The sequence below is a fragment of the Marmota marmota genome, unplaced genomic scaffold, assembly GCF_001458135.2.
Source record: "Marmota marmota marmota unplaced genomic scaffold, marMar, whole genome shotgun sequence".
Classification (NCBI taxonomy): domain Eukaryota; kingdom Metazoa; phylum Chordata; class Mammalia; order Rodentia; family Sciuridae; genus Marmota; species Marmota marmota.
In genome coordinates, this window is record NW_025999977.1 from 17258308 (window position 1) to 17281877 (window position 23570).

At 33.0% G+C, this 23570-nt stretch overlaps 1 protein-coding gene and 1 pseudogene across 1 annotated transcript in view; one reads left to right on the forward strand and one right to left on the reverse strand.

Annotated features, from left to right (window-relative positions):
• The window catches only part of Psme4 (proteasome activator subunit 4), a 97307-nt gene that overhangs the window by 46890 nt on the left and 26847 nt on the right, over window positions 1-23570 (forward strand). Inside the window, exons 19-33 of the mRNA XM_015479670.2 lie at window positions 188-345; window positions 1412-1507; window positions 8551-8606; window positions 10006-10062; window positions 10275-10330; window positions 10420-10518; window positions 12115-12177; window positions 12288-12383; window positions 13765-13896; window positions 16255-16464; window positions 19336-19472; window positions 20500-20553; window positions 20933-21062; window positions 21698-21779; window positions 23367-23520. Coding sequence (XP_015335156.1) covers window positions 188-345; window positions 1412-1507; window positions 8551-8606; window positions 10006-10062; window positions 10275-10330; window positions 10420-10518; window positions 12115-12177; window positions 12288-12383; window positions 13765-13896; window positions 16255-16464; window positions 19336-19472; window positions 20500-20553; window positions 20933-21062; window positions 21698-21779; window positions 23367-23520 — 1580 coding nt within the window. The remainder of the gene's footprint in view (window positions 1-187; window positions 346-1411; window positions 1508-8550; window positions 8607-10005; window positions 10063-10274; window positions 10331-10419; window positions 10519-12114; window positions 12178-12287; window positions 12384-13764; window positions 13897-16254; window positions 16465-19335; window positions 19473-20499; window positions 20554-20932; window positions 21063-21697; window positions 21780-23366; window positions 23521-23570) is intronic.
• On the reverse strand, window positions 16494-17676 carry LOC107137286 (annotated as a pseudogene).

Here is a 23570-nt window from a genome sequence, read left to right on the forward strand (position 1 = left end):
TTTTTTTTTTTTTTTTACAAGTGGTAATGAAAGGGTGATAGGATGTTTGCGATGTTTACGGTGATATGTCACTCTTTTTTGCATATTATTTGGTTAGGTTTGGATTATTTCTTTGAATCCCTTTAAATCATATTTAGACATGTTTATTTTCAGCTTCTCAAGGTAATTAAGAAATGTTCTTTTCTAGGATTGGGGTAAGCCTGGGGACTTGTGGAATCTAGGAATTCAGTGGCATGTTCCATCTTCAGAGGAAGTTTCTTTTGCCTTCTATTTGTTGGACTCCTTTCTTCAGCCTGAGCTCGACAAACTTCAGCGTTGTGGGGATGGAGAACTTGAAATGTCTAGGTTGGCTTTCTTTTATAATCAATCAGTATCATTTAATTGCGATCTAAAAGAATCTTTATGCTTTTCTCTTTTCTGTGGGCATATCTGATGTATTTATATTCACTGTTTTGAAAACTGCCATAAATGTACTTAAAAAAACATTTGAAATAGTGTGGTACAATAAAGTTCAGCAAGATTTAAACATTTTAAAAAGAAAACTCAGGTTTTTTTATCCTAATTTGTAGTAGAAACTGTTTTTTGTTTAGCAATTTGACTTCTTTCTTTTGAAAGTGCTTAGATATATACCTTTGAAAGAAAAATCCCTTTTTCCTTGACTGAGTTCAGATTTTGTTTTCTTTTTAGTAATTCACATTGTTGATGTTAATGTTACTTAGAGAAATATTTCTGTAATTTTTTTTTTCTTGTATAGGTGTTTAACAAGAAATAGTTACTTTGAGACCATTAGACTTTAATAGTCTGAATCTTTGAAAGGTTTTTTCTTGGGGGATACTTGAGATGGAATCCAGGGGTGCTTTGCCTCTGAACCACATTCCCAGCCCTCTTTATATTTAAATGGAGACAGGATCTAACTGAGTTACTTAGCTCCTCGAGGCCCTGGGTTCAATTCTCAGTCCCCAGAATGGGGTGGGGGGTGATAAGGATTAAGCTGGAAGATCTTCTGCAGTGCTGTTTACCCCTATTGTTAGTGGTAGTGGTTGAAAGAGGTGATTAAAATTAAGAGTCACTACACAAAGGACAGTTTCACTTGTTATTAATTATTTAGAGCCTGTTTAAATGCAGGTAGGTCTAGTATTAACAATAAATATATTTAATTGTCCAATATTATTTGAAACAATTTTTTGGAGGATCAAACCCAGGGCCTTGTGCTCGTTAGGCAATGCTCTGCCACTGATGTACATCTGCAGCTTTAATTATCCTAAACTTTTAATTAAGTTGGTAAACTGAAGATATAATTTTATATATCCCCTTTTGATAAAGTTTGTATGTTTTAAGACTCTAGAAGTCTTATTTAATGAGAATTTTGGAATCTTCTAAAACATGATGATATTTTTTTCCTCTTATCTAGAGATGATATTCTACAGAGTCTGACTATAGTGCACAACTGTTTAATTGGCTCAGGGAACCTCCTACCTCCACTGAAAGGAGATCCAGTTACTAATTTGTAAGTAAAAATAACTATTTATTTAATACTGTTTTTCCATTTGGCATACATTTTGAGTCACTTAATGACCTACTGATGGTATATTATTGCTGTTGTTCCTGTATTACTTTAACCTTTTTTATTTGTAATTGTTAGGTCAACAATATCTAAGTCATAATTTAGGTCTCTAAACTTTTAAAGCCTTTATTTAGATTTTTATAATGATATCAAAAGAACAACTGGATGTGAGTGAGTTAAAAAAATGTCAGTGTGAGCTGGGTGTGGTAGCGCATGAGTATAATCCCAACAGCTTGGAGGCTGAAGCAGGAGGATTGCAAGTTTGATGCCAGCCTGGGCTTAGTGAGACCTTGTCTCAGAAATAAAAAGGGCTGGGACTAAAGCTCAGGCCTAAAGTATCCCTGGGTTCTATCCCTTGTACTGGCAAAAAAAAAAAAAAAAAAAAAAAGAAAGAAAGAGTGATCGGATATACTCGGTTCACCTGTTAGTTTACTGAGTTACTAAGTAAATACGCTTTCTCTAAAATGGGGGAGGGAGGATGCTTCTTTCTTTTGCCTGCAGTCAACATTGCTTTAGAATTTTATAGTACAAAAATATATGGATTGTTTTAATAAAAATTTCTTCAGTATTATGAATTTGAACTCTATGATTTTAATTGCTTTTCAGCATTCTACAATTATGAATTTCTCAATTCATTCTTCATGCTACCATTTAAGCTGAAGAAACTGAGAGAATGAAATCAGAATGTGATAGCTTAACTTTTAGAAGTAGATAATTACTAGTTTCAGTAATCTAAAGATCTTCATTTTTCAACATCTTATTACTGAGCAAGGTTGAAAATCACATTAAAATGAGTAAATAACTCTTCAGAATACACAAGGGAGAAGTATTTGCTGATTTTGCAACAGAAATCTTTAAAAAGCTTCAAGGAGCTGTTTAAAAATATAGTTTGTCTTTTTCATATTTTGTATAGACATTTTTTAGAGTCATAATCCCTACTGCTGGTCATTCCTGGTTTCTATAATTCCCATTCATGTCACTCTGAAAACTTTGTATGCACAGACATTAAACTTTTTAGATTATTTATTAAGTTTAAGAAGATGTAGGGTCATTTTAGGTTAAGGAAAATTGTTTTTAAGTTTGCCTAGGAATTTTTTCAGATTCTTAAAATAACTTTTGGGTTTTATGAGTTTTATAATTGAAATTATATATATAATTTATTATTTATAATTGAGATTATATATAAAACTTTATTTTTAAAAATAGATTGATTTTTAAAAAATTGATCTTAAACAATATTTCAAAAATAAGAGGCCTATAGACATTTCTTTGATCCCCCTTTTCATTCCCCTTGATGATCTTAGTGTAAAAATAATAACTTAATCATTTTATGGCATGTAAAAAGTTAATTTGCACGTAACAAATTTAGTATGTCAGTGAATTGAGTTCTATATGAAATTATTGACAGTGAGAATCATGGTCATTTAAACCAATAGTATATGTAAGAGGAAAAGCATGTATCTTCTGGGGTAGAAAATTTTTAGTACTGAATGATCATCAGGATGCAATTGCAAAAGGGTCAGCTAAAGATATTTATAGGTTTTCCTTGTGGTTTATATTAGGATTTGGTCTATTTATGCCATGTGCACTATAATAGTGAGCAGAAGTGAAAAATCTGTGTCCTTTTAAGTAAGTGTTCATTATGACAGAAGTTCATGTATTTGATTATTTATTATAAAGCCAATTAGATTTTTTATATAATGAAATCCGTTTTCAATAAGGAAAAAGAATATATCCTGAAATTTTAAATACCATAGAATAAATAGTCCATATTACTATTCATTATAAGCTATGAAATTGTTACTATATCTTAAACAATTTTCCCAAAAAAGTTGAAAAGGAAAGATAAATTTAAATGGAAAAGTTTTGTTTCTTAAAATCTTCTTTAATATAATGAAATCATATTAAATATATTCAATAACATAAATAATATTATTTAAATGCATTTTAAAATAAAAAATATAAAATGTTTTCTAAACTTCAATATTTATAAGTTATCAACTAATATATATTGTTAAGGTTTTTTTGTAGTTACTTTATGTAGGCTAATTATGTAAAGTAGAATCTAAAATAAACAATCCTGTCTTTTCATTTGAATTGCCAAAAGAGGGAGTTTATAAAGTCTTCCTTTAACTCTTAAGTAGGTCTTAACAGAATTCTTTCCATTTTATAGTTTGTGTCCTATATATAACATTTTAACTTTTTTTTTGGAAGCAGTTTCATAAAAATAGCCTTTAAGATTTCTAAAATGCTTATTCTACTATAGTTTAATACTTGGTAAAAATCTACTGTCTAGCTTTATTTGAAAAAAAAAAAATCTAATAAAATAAGTGATCACTTCATTGTTCCATGATATAAAATTACACTGCTTAGTGGGAAGAAAGAATATGTGTAGTACAATTCATAGATTTTCCACAGGTCAGTTTAAAACAGAAGAGAAGACTTGACTGAGGACATTACTTACTCCATAGGAGCAGAGGACAATTGTGCTAGATGGGGGAGCAGAGGATGCATATTTGTTATGAATGCTAAAGTGTAATGCCTGAGATGCCTAAGAAAATACCTCGTTAATGACAACTTGATTGTGAAATTATGAGATGCTATTCGTCTTCTGAAAAATTAGATCAGTTTTGAGAAGTACATAGCAACTCAAGTATTTTTTTTTTATTTAAATATTTATCATTTAAGTTTTAGTTGGGTAAAATATTCTCTAACTTCTATAATTACTGTCAGTCAGATTAGTCAGTATTGTTTGCCTTCTGTATGTATTTGTAGTATACTAGTTGTCTTCTGGGAAATTACAGTAATGATAAAGTAGAAGCTTAGTTTACTTTTGGGTTAACCTGTAAGTAAATCTAATTTTCGTTCCTAATATATGAGTATGTGGTGTGGTCTTAATCTCCTTGTTAGGGAGATTGCTACTAAATTTGAAAACCTATTTTATGTGCTGTGTGATTGGAAACTGACAAAAAATTAAAAGCTAAATCCTGAGTATAAAAGTGAATGACCTACCTAATGGTGTCCTCATTGTAATTTTGGGTCTTTAGCAGTGTAGAGTTACTAAATTCTTGTTCTTACTATAAACTTACAGTGTTGTCAAGTATGGGTATAATAAGGATCTTGAGAGTAATCAAGGGTAAAATTTCTTAGTTTAGTATACCTTAATTTAAATTTTCAACAGTTTTGTTAGATACTGCAGGTTGCTGAATTATTCTTAAAGTGGAATCTCCCTATTTTGCTCTTGGAACTTTCAGTTAATTTTTTAAGAAAATTGTTAGGGTTATAATTTATACTCGTGGTTGTTCTACCTTTGTAGTTGTGAAAGTTGGATCATGTCTTTCCAGGGTAATACAGGAGTTTTAGACACTTGCCTTTAATTCTGAAATTGTCATTTTCTCCTTTTTCAGTCCACTCTTGTTTAATCTCTTGAGGGCTAATCAGCTATCACAGCATACACAGAACTAACATCTTAAAAAAACAGGGTTACTCAAGGTAGAGGAGTTACCATTTTTCATCTCAAAATACGTCTTTACTTTGTGCCCCCTTTTCTCTGATAGATCTATTAAATCATTCTTAGTTAAATTATTCTTAGGCTCTCAGTTTTTAGTAACTTTTCACTAAAAAAAAAATAAATAAATAAAATTCTTAGGTCTAAGAGTGAGACCAATTCATTGATATGTGAAAGGATGTGTTGCTTTTGCAATGAGGGGCAGGGCTAGCTAACCTCTCTTGGCACCTCCAGGAAACTACCCAGCTCTGCTGGGGAAGCTGCACACAGAAAAGGAAACAGTTACTACTCCACGGTGAGTAACCCTGTTTTCTGCTTATTTCACCTTCTGACTGTTTTCATTGATTTTTTAAAAAAGCTTTGTGTGTCAGGTGTGGAAATAGTTTCTATTTTGAGAGTAATTTTAAATCTTCTAGTATAAAAAGTTTCTCATTCCTTAACAACCCTTTGTTCACATGGTAGAGTAAGAACCAGTTGTGTTTATGGCAGTGATTGATGCTCAGGATTGAATTGGGAACCGAACACAGAAATAGGCCAACAGAGGCTTGTGAGATACTTGTATCTTTAAAGGGGGGAAAATCCTGTTAGTGGATTGGTTTTATGTCTTTTGTTTGTTTTCATTTGGAAGGGGAGGGATATTTGGGAAGGGTAAGATGTTCTTAAACTTAGAAACAGGAAAAATTTTATATTATTGCATATAGCTGTTACACACCAATTTACTTAATCTTCATTTGCATTTTTTATTTGTATTGTGTAATTTACTTTTGTGATTAGTTGATCCTTTTTTTATCATGCTCTCTTTCTCACCAGTGATTACTCTACTCTAACCAAATCTAAAGAAGATTGCCATCTAGTGATACAAATAACACAATAGTGGAAAATTCATAAGTCTTTTAAGTGATTCAAACATTTTAATCCATATTGTTATAAATTGGGTGGTCTGCTACTGCCTAGGAGCTGTGAAACTGGTTTAATATTATTATTGTATAGATGGTATTATTTATAGTATTTTACATTGGAGTTATTTTTTAGAATTTTGTTTAGTTCAAGAGGTCAAATGATAGTAGTTTGAAGACGTATGATGGTATTTGACTTAAATTATAGATGCTACTATACCTTTCAATCAGAACATAGATCTGCTCTCCCGCAGTCTGTTCAGCTAAGAATATGTACATAAGTGATAAGAGTAGTTTTATTTTTATTTTATTTATTTTATTTGTGATGTGGGAGATCAAACCCAGGGCTTCAAACATGATAGACAAGGGCCATACCACAGACTAGATCCCTATTTCTAAAACAGTTTTAAATATCGGTGAGTACATTCTAGGTGCATGTAGACTTCTAAGGCAGCCACAAAGAAAGAGAGAGAGGGAGGGAGGGAAGAATATATATGTATATATACAAATTTTTCATATATTTCTTGGGTAATAGAGATTTCTTCTACAAAATTATTTGGTTAAAGATCAGAAGAAATATTTAATGTAAATATCTATTTATACTTACTAACAAATGTTTGCTATAAAACATGCCAATGCAGTTGGTGTTTAATTAATTTGGGGTAGATAAGGAGATCAAATTAAAACTGAATCTTAGATAAATTGGCATCAAAGGAACTTGTGGTAGATGAGAGAATTATTGAAATATATGTCTGAACACATTATCTATATCTATATAAATTTCAGGTTTTTAAAGCAGAGGAAGTAAATATTTTAAAGTCATGTACAAGGTGCTATCTTTTGAAAATAGCATAAATGATACTATTTCTTGAAATTTTCTGATTGGAAATTAATTCAAAGCGATACATAGATTAAAGAAATTAGCATTAGGCCTCTTAGATGAAACTTGTTTTGAATGTGATTATAGTACTGGAGCCAGAAATGCACTTCACATGTTTTTATTGTATGCATTTCAAGTGATAATGTTAATGATAATCTTGTTTGATATAGAAAAAATTTTGGAGACTAATGTACTATAGATTGCTTTTATTCTATTTGTAAGAATAATGGGACTGATTAAAATTCATGCTTGATTCAGTTACCTATGGTATTAGGTATAATGCTGGGTGAGATAGACTTCTATTTCTATTTTCTAATCATTTAGGTTTGTAGCAGCAGTGAAGAGGTATCCATGACAGTTTGTGTTCTAGCAGAGGAGCATGTTACTCTGAGCACAGATCTTTTCTCTTAGTGAAATCTAATTTCAGTAGACTTGAAGTTCATTGTAAAAGAAACTGATTTTACCTTTTAGTATATAGATTTTAGATATATTTTTGGATTATATTTACAAGATGCTTAATTTTGCAAGTTGCCAGAGATTGAAACTTCTTAGAATAGAAGTTTAGTAAATTTGAACTTAAAAGTCTCAGAAAAGCAAATTAGCATATTTTACAATAAAGTATTAGTGAACTTTGAAGTGAATTAGAGAAAAAGAAGCCATTCTTTGTTTTTACTCTGTAGTTTGGTTTTGAAACCTGGGAAGGTGTTACTGCTATCCTAGGCACCAGATTATGTGAGGAACATATATACATAACTGTCATTTATGTAATCATAACGTTTTTAAAATAGAGATAACTCATAACTCATTTAATTTCAATACTTTGACGGGGGTATGTTGGGTGTATTTTCATGTTAAGAGCTGCACAATTTATTGATGATGAATAATGATATTATAATTTCTGTTTATTAATTAGCCTTGTATTGGACCTGCTCTCTCTTCATGCTTCTTTGGTGTTCATATCCATGTTCCTCCTTTTAGAAAGCATCATCTTAGTTTAAACCCAGCTATTACATTGAATCTCATTATTTTGAAATAAAATGTTGAAAATTGAAGTATACTGTTCATTGATGAAAACATATATTTCAGATGCATAGATTCTTATTCTCTGTTCACATACACAAAAGGTGACTTTTAACCTTTTAATGATTTGACTAGCTGCGTCTGGTTTTGATAACATTCTTTGTGGGAGATCTTTAGGAAATGCAGTATTTTTACACGTCAGTTTCTTAAAAAGCAGTAGCATTTCACTGTAGATATTAGGACATATCCATTTTTGCTAGTTTTAAAGGGGAGATAATTATATAAAATTTTTCTGCTATATGTATATACTGCAATAAAATTTTGAGTTTTAACCATTATTATATAATTAATGAAGCCAAAATTTCTTTGTATAAATGTTTATCATCATCAGATTTATGCTTTTACATTTGAATATTGAATTAATGATATTCTGTTCCTTTTGGGAGATGAATTTTTTACCCTGAAGACACTAAGTTTACATTTTCTTTAATATGGTTCTTAATGAAGTAGACAGTATTACTCTTCGGAAGTTTAAAGAATTGAAATATTGAAGATTGGAAGTCTTTGTGTTAAAAGATCATTATCTTTCTGTTAATTTAAGTATTTTAGTGATGAGACTTTTCCCCTTTCATCTCTTGTGTTGGTATTATCAATAAATGGAAGCACTCTTGTTTCTATACAGGGTACCAAGTATGGTGTCCTTGGAGGAGACGAAGTTGTACACTGGACTTGAATATGGTATGTGAGCCCTAATCTGAGTGAAAATGTGAGAACTATTTTTGTCTATTAAGATTAAAATAGAATAGTTTTGTAATTTTGATTTTCTTAAACTTTCTTTGATTCATAAAATGAATGAATTTCACAGTAATCATTTTTGGGTGAAAATGGAAAATTATATGAACAATAATTCGTAAAAGATAGAAATTGTGTCAGTAAATATGAATACTTTCTGAGCAGACAGGCATGTTTTCCTATATCAGAGGGTTTACTTATGTTTAAAATTCTTCTTGAGACTGATACACTTGATGTAAATGATAACATTATGACCCTTATTTTCTAATCTTTGTATCTTTCTGTCAAAGTAAGTTACATTTTTATTCATTCTGGGGAACAAACCCAGGGCCTTGTGCATGTTAAGTCAAGTGCTCTAATAGAAGCTACACCTCCAAATGTTAAATTTTTTATTAATGCATATGTGAAACTGGGCTGGGGATGTAACTCATGTTTGCTTAGCATGTTCAAGACTCTAGATTCAAGCCACAGTGCCTAATTTTTCCCCTGAAATAAAGAATAGACTAAATATTTTATGTGTTAATATTCTGAATCCAACATTAACAGAAATTTAGCACACTTCTATACAGGTGGATTATTACTAGAATCATTTACATACATTAATTGATAAAGTAAAATTGCTTGATTTGGGGTCAAGAAATTCTGTACATTTGTGTTTTCTAGTTAGTGATTAGAGCATTGGAAATACCCATAGAGATGTTTTTTCTCTCCTTTTCCATCTTGCTTTCTTCACCTTCCCACTAACAAAGTTTTATAAGCTAGTCATCTTATGATATGTGGAATGTTCTATAATGTACAGGGGATTAAACCTGGGGCATTCCACCACTGAGCTATACACTCAGCCCGTTTTATTTTTATTTTGAGACAGGGTCTTGCTGATTTTCAGAAGCTGACCTTGAACTTGTTATCCTCCTGCCTGAGCCTCCCAGGTTTAAAGATGGCGGTTTTGAAAGTTATTCAGTGTCATGACTAGTCATTAATCCAACTGTGATAAAAAGCACAACCATTTGGATTTTGCCTGAGTGTTATATTCATTTCCTTTCTCTGTGCTTCTCCCCCTTTTTTTTTCTGCTTTCTCTCCCTGCCCCCCCAGTACTGGGGATTAAAACCAAACAAAGTCCTAGCATATTAGATAAATGCTCTACCACTGACCTGCATCTGTCAGCCTTTTTGTATTATTTTATTTTCAAACAAGGTGATTCTTCTGCCTCAGCCTCTCTAGTAAGCTAGCATTATAGGTGTGGGCCACCATGCCCAGCTTTATACCTTAACACAAACTGTTGATACGAAATTCAGTAGTCTGAGGAACATTCTAAAGATCCTTCTCTTGTTTTTTAAAAAACAGATCTATCCAGAGAGAACCACCGAGAAGCAATTGCTAGGGTCATAAGGAAACTTCTTAGTAAGTATATATATATATATGTGTGTGTATATTCCATTTATCCATACTAATAGATGTTTATGAATTTAATTCTATAGCATGTGCTTTTGTTTAACATATATTATTTTAAATTGTGAGCATATTGGGCAGTGTTTTCTTCCTGAATCAATGGATTGGGGTTCTTCTAGTAATTTAAAATATTTTAACCAAATATTTTTCTTTTCCCTTTGTAGACCACATACTTGATAATTCAGAAGATGATACCAAGTCATTATTTCTAATCATAAAGGTATGTTTTCCATATTATAGTTCTATAATTAATATGATCACGCTTACCTTCATGATTTGTAAATAAAATTTGAAATTCTTTTGACACAGATTGTTGGAGACCTTTTACAATTCCAAGGATCTCACAAGCATGAATTTGACTCTAGATGGAAAAGTTTTAACTTAGTAAAGAAATCAATGGAAAATCGGGTCAGTATTTTCACCTAAAAGTCTGAGTAAATGTTTTTTTGAAGAGATACTTAACAGCCCTAATTTGTGTATTTTTATTTATCATACAGAAGAAGTTTCCCCTAGAAGTAAAAATAGATTTAAAATATTGCATAAAGGATAAAAACATTATGGTACAGATCACATGAATCCTAAAAAATAGTGTATTTTACTAATTCAGAATCATCTGTCACTTTCCATGATCCATCTGTGAACTCTCCATAGGAATTTGGACAACAGCATTTGGGCTGTCTTGTGAGAATGTAAAGAAATAAAAAACTAGGAGGAATTGTCCACAGGCATGAACTTTGTGTAATCTGAGGAAGATACATCTTGTGTTATATTTGAGCTCCAGTAGAAGTTATTGTAAGCTTCTCTGGGAGCACAGAAGAAAGAGAACCTAAGTGGAAAACTGTTTATAGCAATGTTCTTCTATAGGAGACTTTTACTGAAGTTGAATCTATAAAGCTTGTATATTAATTGTGCTAGCTGTTGTAGACAAGCAAATGTTCTTCCAAGAACTATGTTCCTAACCCTAAAAGTTCTTTAGCTATCTAATTTTAATATTAAAGAGATCAATATTCAGTTCACTGAATATTGGAAAGCTCTGCAACCTCAGTGAAAAGTAAATATTAAGAGATTGAAAGTAGAAACTGAGAGTACAGTTGAATCATTATAGGAAGATGAAAAAACAGTCTGTATCTAGTCACTGGTATTAGGATGGAGATAAGTGTGTTTTGAAAAAGATGGAATTGTGGGTACTTTAATGTGGTAAAGCTGTGAGTAATAATCTGAGTCTCAAGTGTCTTATCTTTGGTGACTGGGTGGAAGATTGTGTGGGCAAAAGCTTACATGATGATTTTTAGAAATATAAAAGATATATTCCATAGTATACCTATGCACTTAACAAGAAGAGCTATTCATAGACATTAATAGAATTGAGCAATTTTCTTGAAAGGCTGCTTTTGAACTTTCAGTATTTAAATGAATAAGGATCAACTCTTGTTCTCCCATGCATGGGTTCTCATTTATAAATGGTCAGAAATAAGCAGCCTATTTAAAAGGGAAAGATTTTTATTAGCCATAAAATTAATTGAGATAATATATATTTTAAGCATAAGCCTAATGACTTTTTTTTTTTTTGGGGGGTGGTGCTAGGGATTGAACTAGGGGCCTAGCACATGCTAGGCATGCTCTCTACCAGAGCCACATCCCTAGCCCCAGGCCTAATGAGTTTTGAATGAAAGAAATACCTTTACCACGCACCTGGCCAACCATGGACCTTTTTCAAACTAAGTTTTTTTTTTTTTTTAAAGTATTCAGAGGAATTCATTGTTGAAGTCATTTAGGAAAAAATGTTCAGGGGCTGGGGATGTGATGTGGCTCAAGCGGTAGCGCGCTCGCCTGGCATGCGTGTGCAGCCCAGGTTCGATCCTCAGCACCACATACAAACAAAGATATTGTGTCCGCCGAGAACTAAAAAATAAATATTAAAAAAATTCTCTCTCTCTCACTCTTTCTTAAAAAAAAAAAAAAAAAAGGAAAAAATGTTCAAGTGTTTACTACTTTATTTTCCAGCTTCATGGGAAAAAACAACATATCAGAGCACTATTGATTGACAGAGTAATGTTGCAGCATGAGGTAAATATCTTTTTCAGTCATGACAACTTTTTAAAATGCCAGTTTTCCAGATAAATAAGTGAACTTTCAGTAAACATTTCAAGATCTGATTTACATTGTTGTTTTCTTAGCTACGAACACTAACTGTTGAGGGTTGTGAGTACAAAAAGATACATCAAGATATGATCAGAGATCTTCTCCGATTATCTACAAGTTCATATAGTCAGGTAAGGCTTATCCAAATACTCTGCCTCATTCACATTCTCATTTTACTATATGGAATTGGAATATCCCTATTTTGAGTTTAAAAATTTTCCCACAGGCAACTACCAAGAAGTTAGAAAACCATAACTGATCTTTAGGCTTCCTGAAACTCATTGTTATTGAAAATACCTTTAAAATTTCAAGTATTTTCAAACTTTTGTGTTTTTTTTTTGTTGTTGTTGTTGTTGTTGTTATTGTTTTTGTGGGGGGAGAGTGTACCAGGGATTGAATTCAGGGCCACTTGACCATTGAGCCCTATTTTGTATTTTATTTAGAGACAGGGTCTCACTGAGTTGCTTAGCACCTTGCTTTTGCTGAGGCTGGTTTTGAACACACAATCTTCCTGCCTCAGCCTCCCGAGTCCCTGGAATTACAGGCTTGTGCCACTGTGCCCAGCTTAAGCTTTTTTTTTTTTTCATTTTCTTTTTTTAAGTAAAACATTACTTGTACTGTCGGTAATTAATTGCTTCTCAAAAAATTTTTTTTTTTAAATTTAAAGATTGTATAGCATGAGATTGCTTAATTAAGTTTTGAAAGCTACTGTATGAAGGCCATATAATTCCTCATGAGCATTATGCTTGTGTTTCAGGGAGCCACTATCAGGAGACTTGGGGGTCAATTCTTTAAGCATAGGACCAAGAAATACCTCCAAGCACAAAAACTAGAAAAAGCAGAGCGATTCATGTACAATGAACTGTTCTATCCCTGTAAAGTAATATAGATTAGGTGACTAGTTTTTCACAGATCCTTCTAAAATAATGTTTAAAGAATTTGAAATATATAGAATGTGTTTATTTTATTCTGATCACTTATCTATTACTATTTAACTAGACCCATAGGTTACAATTTTTTACTGAATATTTGGGTTCAAAATGTATGAAGCTTATACTTAAGGTTTGCATTGAGAAGTTTGCAAGTTCTTTGTTTCTTTTGCACTTATGCTTCTCCTAGAAAAAGTCTTAATTTTCCTGTGTGGACAAAAGAGAAAATCTGACACTGCTTATGTAGAGTGACTCAGAATAAAATGTTTGTTAGTTTGCTGCTTAATTTTAGCCATATTTTTAGCTACGTTACTTAACGAATGATTATTGGTCTCATTCATTCTCCCCTTTATCAAACTATTTATAACAGTACAAATCTTTTAAACCATGAATGTGGTTGATGGTAATGTGCTTTTCTTTTGGTAATCATTTACTTGGGTTTTTTTTTGGCGGGGGGGCGGGAGTATGTACTTCAACATATTTTTCTATTAGTTAGACACAAAAATTATCACTTTGGTTTTGATAATTCAGTTGGAATCTTTTGTAGTTTATCTATGTTCTTTGCTTTTAATACTTCCTCCAGGTCAGAAATAAGGCTCAGCAAACATTTTTTGCTGCTTTAGGAGCATATAACTTCTGTTGCAGAGATATTATTCCCTTGGTTTTGGAGTTTTTACGTCCCGACAGACAAGATGTCACACAACAGCAATTTAAGGTACAGGATTTCATGTTTTTGTTTTCCTTAGCAGAATTTCAACTATAGAGAAAGCGAAAAAAATTTTCCATGTATGCACCATTTAGATTCTATATTTGGGGGCTAGGGATGTCACTCAGTGGTAGAGTGTATACCTGGCATCCATGAAGCCCTTGGTTTGATCCCCAGCTCTGCAAAACAAAAAGCCAGTTCTATATTTAAATTTTATATTTGCTTTATCACATATTTACCCACCTACTATCTTATTTTTTGACATATTTCAAAGTAAATGAAAGACACTGGTACAATTCACCTTTTAAATAGTTACAATATCATTTTTTCTTCCTAATTATTTACTTATATATCTATGATTGAAATCAGTATTATCATGGAGAAAATATAGGATGCAGACTCTTTTTGAGTAAAACAGTTATGAGTGGTAGTGATTGAGTAGACTAGTTGAACCATGGGAAAGGTGGATGAAAAACTACCAAGTTGAGAGTAGCAACCGAGTGAGTTTATCTGACTAGAGCAGAGAAAGAAGGAGATAACATAAGGCAAATATTACATCTCAGAGATGAAGTAGAGTCTAGGTAAGATACATTGATTTCTTATAAGAGAGAAATGGATTGATTGTTACTTAGGATAGAGAATGGATAGGACTTGGTGAATTAATATGAGGATACTAAAAAGGAGGTGTCAATTCTGGATTGTACAACTGGTTATTTGGCATATCAGAGAGGGAGAAAGAAACAGACTCTATTGAATTAGTATGTTTAATTTGGTTCGTATTAACTAAGAAGCAATATCAAGGAGGAGTTAGACATCTGAATTTAAAGATAACATTTCCATATATGCTGATGATAATTGAAACCTTTGGATGTGAGTTGGAGAGCCTAGAAATAGAATGAGAAGAGGACCAAGGGGTGTGTACTGAGAAGCTTTTTTAGATGCCAAGTCGAACAGGTACCTGTAGTCCCAGCTCCTCAGGAGGTTTAGGTGAGAAGATCACTTGAGCTTATGAATTTAAGCCCAGCCTGTACATCATAGTTAAATACTATCTGAAAAAAGAACACCATCCTCCTGCAAAAAAAAAAAAAAATACTGTTGGAAGCCAAGCGCTTGAGATAGAGAAGTCAGAAAATTATCGTGAAATGAGGAGGAATCACAGAAGGCAGAGAGATCTTTCCAGAAGAATGACTCAGTAACAACAGCTTCCTAAAGTGAATTAAGATGAGCACTAAACATTCTAAACATGTTCCTTGAAGTTATATTGTAAGGCACTGATCATCAAATAGCCCAGTGTCAGTTACTACACTGCTTTTGTAAATAAAGTTTTATTGGAACACAACCATGTCCATTTGTTTTTGTATTATGTGTAGCTACTTTCATGCTGTAGTGACAGAGATGATAAGTTGTGACAGAGGCCCTGTAACAGAAGAAGTTTGCTGATCCCCAATATTGAATGTTGTAGAAAGTCCAACTCATTGGATAGTATATGGCCGCATTTATTGAGAACAGTATATATGGACAAAATTTGAGAGGTGAAATGAGATCCACATTGAAAAATATCTGTTAGGTCAGCAAAATTGAGGTTATCAGTGACCTTAGAAAGAACTTGTAGAAGAATGAAATACGGGGCAGGTAAGAAAGGATATTGGAATCAAGTTATAGTGAATGTTTTGAAAATAAAATGTTTTGATACTAATAACTCTTCTTTATGGAAAAAGGGGTATCTTAGAAAGGGTACCCTCTAAATAAATTGGACATTATGGCATAGGCCTGTGATCTTAAGTATTCAGGAGAATCACTTGAGCCCATGGGTTGGGGATCAGCCTGGGCAATATAGTCAGACCTCATCTTAAAAAAAAAAAAAAGAAAAAAGAAAAAAAGAAAAGAAAGTGTAATTGCTGCCATCAGATTCATTCTGTTATTGGACTTTTATGAGTAAAATGTTTATAGTATAATTAGCCAAGTTTTTATGTACCTAGTAAAATACTTGCCAACTGGGTTTTAATTACTTTTAATAAATTATTTCAAGGCTTATGCCCTAAGATACTGAATGGCACATTTCATGGCCTTTATGAAATAGTAAAAGAATATTAGAATGGAATCTGTGTTCTTAGAAACAGCCATATATTTCTGTATTACCTTATTAATAGTCATTCTTTCAGCAAACCCTCTATTAAATGACTTAGAAAAGGTATTAGTGGATAACACTAATTCAGGTTCTAAAAGTAACATGTTAAATTAGTGAACCTATTTTATGAACCAATATCAAGCATTTAATCATTGTAAATTTAAAAACAACATAAATATGTGTTTGTTGCTACTGAATAATGTCTCTTCTTTTCCATATAAATTTAATTTTTCCTACAGGGTGCTTTGTATTGTCTCCTTGGAAATCACAGTGGTGTGTGTTTGGCAAACCTTCATGATTGGGACTGTATTGTGCAGACATGGCCAGCAATTGTTTCTTCAGGGCTTAGCCAAGCAATGTCACTAGAAAAGCCATCAATTGTGAGACTGTTTGATGATCTTGCAGAAAAGATTCACAGGCAATATGAAACAATTGGCTTGGACTTTACAGTAAGCGAAAACATTTTTTCATTTGAGTGTTTTTTGTTTTGTTTTGTTTTGTTTTTAAGCTGAAGTTTTATTTAAAACATAAAGAATTGGTTCCTGAAAATGCTGATGAATTAAGTAAAAGGATACAGTACTCTCTTCCTACAAGTTAGCCAACTTATCCAAGTACAGGGTAATATACAGCACTTAATGTTGGTAGAATTTCACAGTAGTGTAGTGTTACGAAATCATCTGTCTAGATTATGAAGAGATTCTCAAGTGTGCGATGCATAGTTTTGGGTTACCACCTTTACTGAGCAAGAACAAGGGCTCCTGCTTCTTGGCCATAGCCAAATCCCTCAGAGCCAAAGTTCTTGACATAGCATCTTTTTTTTTTTTTTTTTTTTTTTTGGTGCATAGCATCCTTTGCAGTAGATTTCACTTTCTTTCTCTGAGTTATTGATTTAAAACTCTTCTCACATTGGGCACATTGAAAATACTTTTTGTGCCAGGGCTTTCCAGCTCCAATTATCTTCTCGGCGACATAAACAGAATCCCCATTCCTGAACACTTCCCAGCACCTCTGTATTTCAGATCAGATTAGAAGTGTTTGGATTTGTTGTAGACCTGTGAGGTTGAACACTCTGTAACTAGATGCCCAGCCTCTTACCGCCATCCATGTTGAGTGTGCCAGTGCCCTGGCTGTAACCATATCCTTTTGGCCCATACTTTTTTCCATAGCAGGATTTGCAGTACATCTCATCATGAATTGCCACTGTTATGCATTCTAAATTTTTCCTGCAAATCATGCACAGAAAGCAGCAGCTGTGGAAGCTCCTCTCATCACACTGCACTTCTTCAGCATAGTACACTGCCCTCCCACAGGCCCCATACTTATTTCCACCTCCCCAGACAGGCATTTCTAGTCGGAGGTAGGTGCATACACTGTGTGGATGGGAGGAAGCTCACAGCTAGCTGGGAGTCTTTCATTTGAGTTTAATGGAAAGACTGCCTTACTTAAATGCCTTTTATTTTTCAGATATATTTTCAGCAATAATATTAGTGGCTTTTTTCTTTGTGGGCTGGGGGGAACAAAGGGGATTGAACTCAGATGCAGTTGACCACTGGGCCATCCCGAGTTCCTTTTATATTTTTATTTTTAGAGACAGGGTCTCATTAAGTTGCCTAGGGCCTCACTAAGTTTCTGAGGCTGGCTTTGAACTTTTGATCCTCCTGCCTCAGTCTCCTGAGTAGCTAGGAGTATAGGCATGTGCCACTGTACCCAGCTGCAGCAATTTTAAAAAAGACATTTGTTTTCTGTTTCCATTTTGTGGTTTTAGTGATCATTACTGTAAATAACAAGGTAGAGTAGCAAGTTTGAGCATGTACAGGAGAGGGCCAGGCCATTTTTTACCAAAAGGCAACTATGGATTATTACATTGTTGTGTTCTTTGTTATTTTGTGTGTGTTCATAGCCTCATTTTTCAAAAAGTTGATTATAATATAGGAGGTTGGTCATATCCAATGTAGTAAAAGATCGGCCTCTGGGTTCATAATTTATAGTGTGGGATTTTTTTTTTTAAATAAAATAGTTTATTCCTTTATTTTGTTGGAAATTTGGGGGGGGGTTTGTTTTTGTTTTGTTTTTAGTTTTATGGATTTTATTTTTTTAAAATACACGACAGCGGAATGCATTACGATTCTTATTACACATATAACACACATAAACAGATGAAAAATTGTGGTATATTTGTGTAATAAGAATTGTAATGCAAAAAAAAAGTACATGTATAAAGGCATGAATTGGCGTGAACATACTCTATATAGTGTGGGGTATTAAAATTGAATGATTTTGAAGTAGGTAAGAATATAAAGATATATAAAATATAAAAATATGAAGAATATAAAAATAGGTAAGAATATAAAGTTCATTAGGGTGCAAATGGAGAGATGTAGCAGATCATATTAAGAACTTCTCAAATGCCATAGGCTTACCCCCTCAGAATGTAAGGGTGAATTAAAGAAGGTTGAAAGTAGCCGAATCCCCCTTTCCTAAGGTGATTATGATTCACATCCCTTCCTACTGCTTTAAATGTATTTCATTTTGATCAAACTCAGTCTTGCTATTTGCAATTTTTACTAGATTGTGATTTTTATTTTTTAAATTTTTCTTTTAGTTGTCAATGGACTTATTTATTATGCAATGCTGAAAATTGAACCCAGTGCCTCATGCTTGCTAAGGCAAGTGCTCTACCACTGAGCCACACCCCCACCCCTATGCTTTTTAAAAAATTTTAAATTGAAATATAAGTCATGGGCCATAAAATTTACCTTTAGTAGTTATCTTATTCATATATGTTCATAAAAATACATTCACACAGTCATATAACTGTTATTGCTCCAATTCTAGAAGATTTCATCATCCACAAAGAAGCCTGAACCCAATAATAATCACTTCCCATTCCCCCACACTACTAACCCTTGGAAATCACTACTTTCTATCTCCCTATGGATTTGCCCATTAATAGATACTTCAGGGCTGGGGTTGTAGCTTAGTAATAGAGCACTTGCCTAATACCTGTGAGGTGCTGGTTCCAATCCTCAGCACCACATATAAATAAATAAAATAAAGGTATTGTGTCCATCTACAACTGAAAATATTTTTTTAAAAACAGATACTTCAGGGGCTGGGGTTGTGGCTCAGCAGTGGAGCACTTGCCTCACATGTGTGAGGCACTGGATTCTATCCTCAGCACTACATAAAAACAAATAAAGATATAAAAATAGATACTTCATATAAATGGAGTCATAAAATGTTACTTATTTTGCTTAGCATAACATTTTTAAGGTTCATCCATGTTGTATGTAACAGAATTCTCTTTTTCTCCCAATAAGATTCCAAAGTCATGTGTTGCAATAGCAGAATTACTTCAACAGTCACCGAATCCTTCTATCAACCAGTTATCACTTAGCCCAGAAAAAATTAAGGAAGGGCTTAAACGCCAACAAGAAAAGAATGCTGATGCTCTAAGGTAATTGATGAATGGTCTGATAAGATAGATGCCATGTTTACATGACTTTTGAGAAAATACAAAAGAGTTGGGAAATAATTATTGCAAAGAGCTCTAATTTTTATTTTTAATCTATGGAGATTGAAAATTAGCATCGTAAAAATAAAGGTTAATTGTATTCCAACTTTTTCGTGGGAAATGTTGTTGTTTCTGTTATTAAATCCTAAGTTGAAGTTCAACATACGTATTGCTTAATAGCTCTTAACAATAATTTGTTTTTTATCACATTTGGTATCAGAGTATTTTTGCACTTTAGAAAGTAGAGTGGTTTGATAACATTCAAGCAGGAGCCTTTCTAACTTGATTTTGGCTATGCCTTGTAATTAGTATATGATTATGCCTAAATACTTTTTTTTAATAGACAAGTATCATTTTTTAAAAAGCATTTTTTTTGTAGTTGTAAATGTTCAGAATGCCTTTTTGTTGTTGTTGTTGTTGTTGTTTTAATGTGATGTTGAGGATCGAACCCAGTGCCTCACAGATGCTAGGCAAATGCTCTGCCACTGAGCTACAGTCCCAACCCACCTATATACTTTTTGAGACAGGGTCTGTCTATGTTGCTCAAGCTGCCCTTTTACTCCTGAGCTCAAGTGATCCTCCTGCCTCAGCTTCTCTTGAGTACTAGAACTAATAGGTACACACCTCTGTTCTGGCTTTTTTTTCTAAAAAGTCTTTAGAAACTCTTATAGCCTATCTAATTTCAGATAGCCAACATAACATATATGATAGACCATTACTAATTGGATGCTAATTATAGATTTACTTTTCACTTCAGAATGTCTGCTCAGAAACAACTGTTATTCTCTGTACCCAGCCCTTGTTCTCCCAGTCTGTTTTTATTTGGCTGGCTTCTTACTAGGCCTTTTTACAATCTGGTGTTGAGAAATATAGTAAGGATGAATTTGGTTAGAATTTGAGTTTATGTTATTTGATGTTTTTCTTAGTATTGTAGTAAAACAATACCTCACCTGAATTTTATTTTATTAAGGAACTATGAGAATTTGGTAAACACTTTACTGGATGGTGTGGAACAAAGAAACCTGTGAGTACAAAAAGCCCCCCTCTCTGCACCTTGTAACATGGTGCCAGCAATCATACTTAGAACCTTTTGTATACCAGACAAGCGTTCTACCATTGAGCTATGTCCCCAGCCCTAAAAAAAAAAAATGATGAAGACATTTATCTTAAATGTATAGAGAATTTCTGCATGGAAGACTATGAATGACTATGTCACAAAAAATTATACTCTGAATTGTGTGTTTAGAAGAAAACTAAGAGGGAAAGGGATGGAGGAGAGGTTTGGGGTTAATGATGGCATTATTGTTCTTAGGTATTTTAATTCTTGAGAAACTTAATATTTATATTGCAAATACCAATATTTTTTATGAGTAATGTGCTTTTTGACTTGTCCCCCTTTTAAGGCCCTGGAAATTTGAACATATAGGCATTGGACTTCTGTCTCTACTGTTGAGAGATGATCGAGTATTGCCTCTTCGTGCCATACGGTTTTTTGTTGAGAATCTCAACCATGATGCAATTGTAGTTCGAAAGGTAAATACTTTTTTTAGCTACTATATTGGGTGTGAGAATATTTATCTCATTGAAGCATGCAGTTTCTTTACATGCATATGTACATACCCTATAAACACATTGAAGATTATTAACTTGAAATCTCTCTTTGTTGATTCAGAGACAATAGTAATTCATTCAGTAAATATGAGGGCATGTTCAGGCATTCTACATTCAACGCTGAAGATACAGTAGGGAAAATGTTTGTAGGCTAATCAGAAAGACTGACTTTGAAAATTTAGAAAATTAGGTGTGCACAAGGGGAAAAATATACAGCATAACTTTTTTTATTTTGCTCTCAAAGTATAGAGGCTTAAAGAAGGGTACTATCTAGTATATTAGAGAAAAATTCTTAAAAAGATGCTTAGGCTGAGATGTGAAAAATGAGCAGATAGTAGCTGAACAAAGAAAAGGTTGAAGTTCTAAAGAACTTGGGTTAAGATTGAAGAATGGCAGCTGCCAATGACTCATTCCCAGTCAGATCTCACATTCTTACCATCTGTCATTGGCGGAAGTGTTTTTGTAAGAAATAAAATCCAGCATCTGCTTTGGGTAAAGCAGTCAGTCTTTTAAGAGGTTTTAAAAATTTTGTTTCTTGTATGGCACCTGTTTTCTAGATGGCTATCTCAGCTGTTACTGGAATTCTCAAGCAGCTAAAGAGAACACACAAAAAGTTAACTATCAACCCTTATGAAATCAGTAAGTATTACCAAAAATAATTAGTAGTGCTTTTCAATAAAATTTATACATTTTTCTTGAGATGTATAAATTATGGTTCTTGGTCTTAAGTATTGTTCTATAGATATTAACACAAAGTATGAGAACAGTGACAGTATGAGACAGTATGAGAATAGTGACAGTAAAATCTAGGGATAACATAAGTATTTACAAAAGTATATTGACTCTGTATCTTCACTTTGTTTTTATTTTTGTTGTGCTGGGGGTTGAACCTAGGGAAGTGCTCTATCACTGAGCCACACCCCCAACCCTTTGTTTTCTTAATATAGATATCTATAAGATGCACACTTGGGCAAATATACACCATCTACTTTTTATTATTTGTTTCACTCACAGAACAATTATACTAATTATTTACTCAGCTGTATTTCACAAAATTAAAATAGCTATTATCACTTCATTAAAGGTGTTTTCTTTGAGTGATGAGATTAGGGACAAATTTGATTTTCTTCTTTATACCTTACTGTATCAATATGTTTCACAAGGAAAACCTTTCTTTTTCCTGATAAATGAACCAATCATTGGTTAAAACATTGCATTTAATCGCCACATGTCCTTTGTTTATTTCTAAATTAGAGCATAGATTGAGAAAAAAGCTTAAAATTTTTTCCCATTTATGAAGGACATTCACTGGGACAACAATTTCAATAATATATGTTGCTAAAATGATTGTATAGGATCGGTGTTAACTATTTTGGAAGATTTGTTTAGGCTAGGTAAATGAATATTCTTATTTATAGTACATACAGAAATACCTTGTAGGTAAAGGGACAATATGTCTACAGTTTCAACTAAAATTGTTCCCCAAATTTGTGTATATATGTGAAGAGAAAGAGAATGTCAATATTTTGAGGTATATGAGTGAAGGATATGTGGGGATTTCTTAACGTCTGTACATTTAAAATTAATTCAAAGCTAAAATTTTTAACAAAATTAATCCTTCTAATTTTGCTGATAGGAAGAAGTTTGTTGCATAATTCTTCCCCCAAATAAGTATTCTAAAATCATTTAGTGGATAATCATATCTTTTTTCCTCTGGTTTAAGTTACTCCCTTAATTGCTCATTTATATGTAGGACTTTTTTTGTTGTTGTTATGGTTGTTTTGTTTTTTGCAGTGCTGGCTATCATACCTGAGGCCTCACGTATACTAAGCAAGTGCTCTGCCGTGGAGCTGCACCTCCAACCCTATGTGGTCTTTTGAGAGAATTTTATTAGATGGTGCCTTGTTATAAAGACAGAGTTATAGTAGCACTATTGATTTGAAAATTGAAAATAATTTTATAAACATTATTTTGGCAGACGGGGTTACCTGGGAAAACCCAGGGGTGTGTTACTGTTGAGCCACATCCCCAGCCCTTTTTATATTTTTATTTAGAGGCAGGGTCTTGCTAAGTTGCTTAGGGCCTCGCTAAATAGCTGAGGCAGACTTGGAACTCGCCCTTCTTGTGCCCCAGCCTCCCAAGCTGCTAGAATTACAGGCATATGCTACCACGCCTAGCTGTGTATAAATGTTTTTAATCAAATTTGATTGTTTTTTGTTTTTTTAGGTGGATATCCTAAACCCACCCAAATTCTTGCTGGTGATAGGCCTGATAATCATTGGCTGCATTATAATAGCAAAAGTATACCAAGAACTAAAAAAGAATGGGAGTCAAGTTGCTTTGTTGAAAAAACTCACTGGGGATACTATACTTGGCCAAAGTAAGTTCTAACTTAGCATATACCTCATCATTAAAAAGCTTTTGATGTGA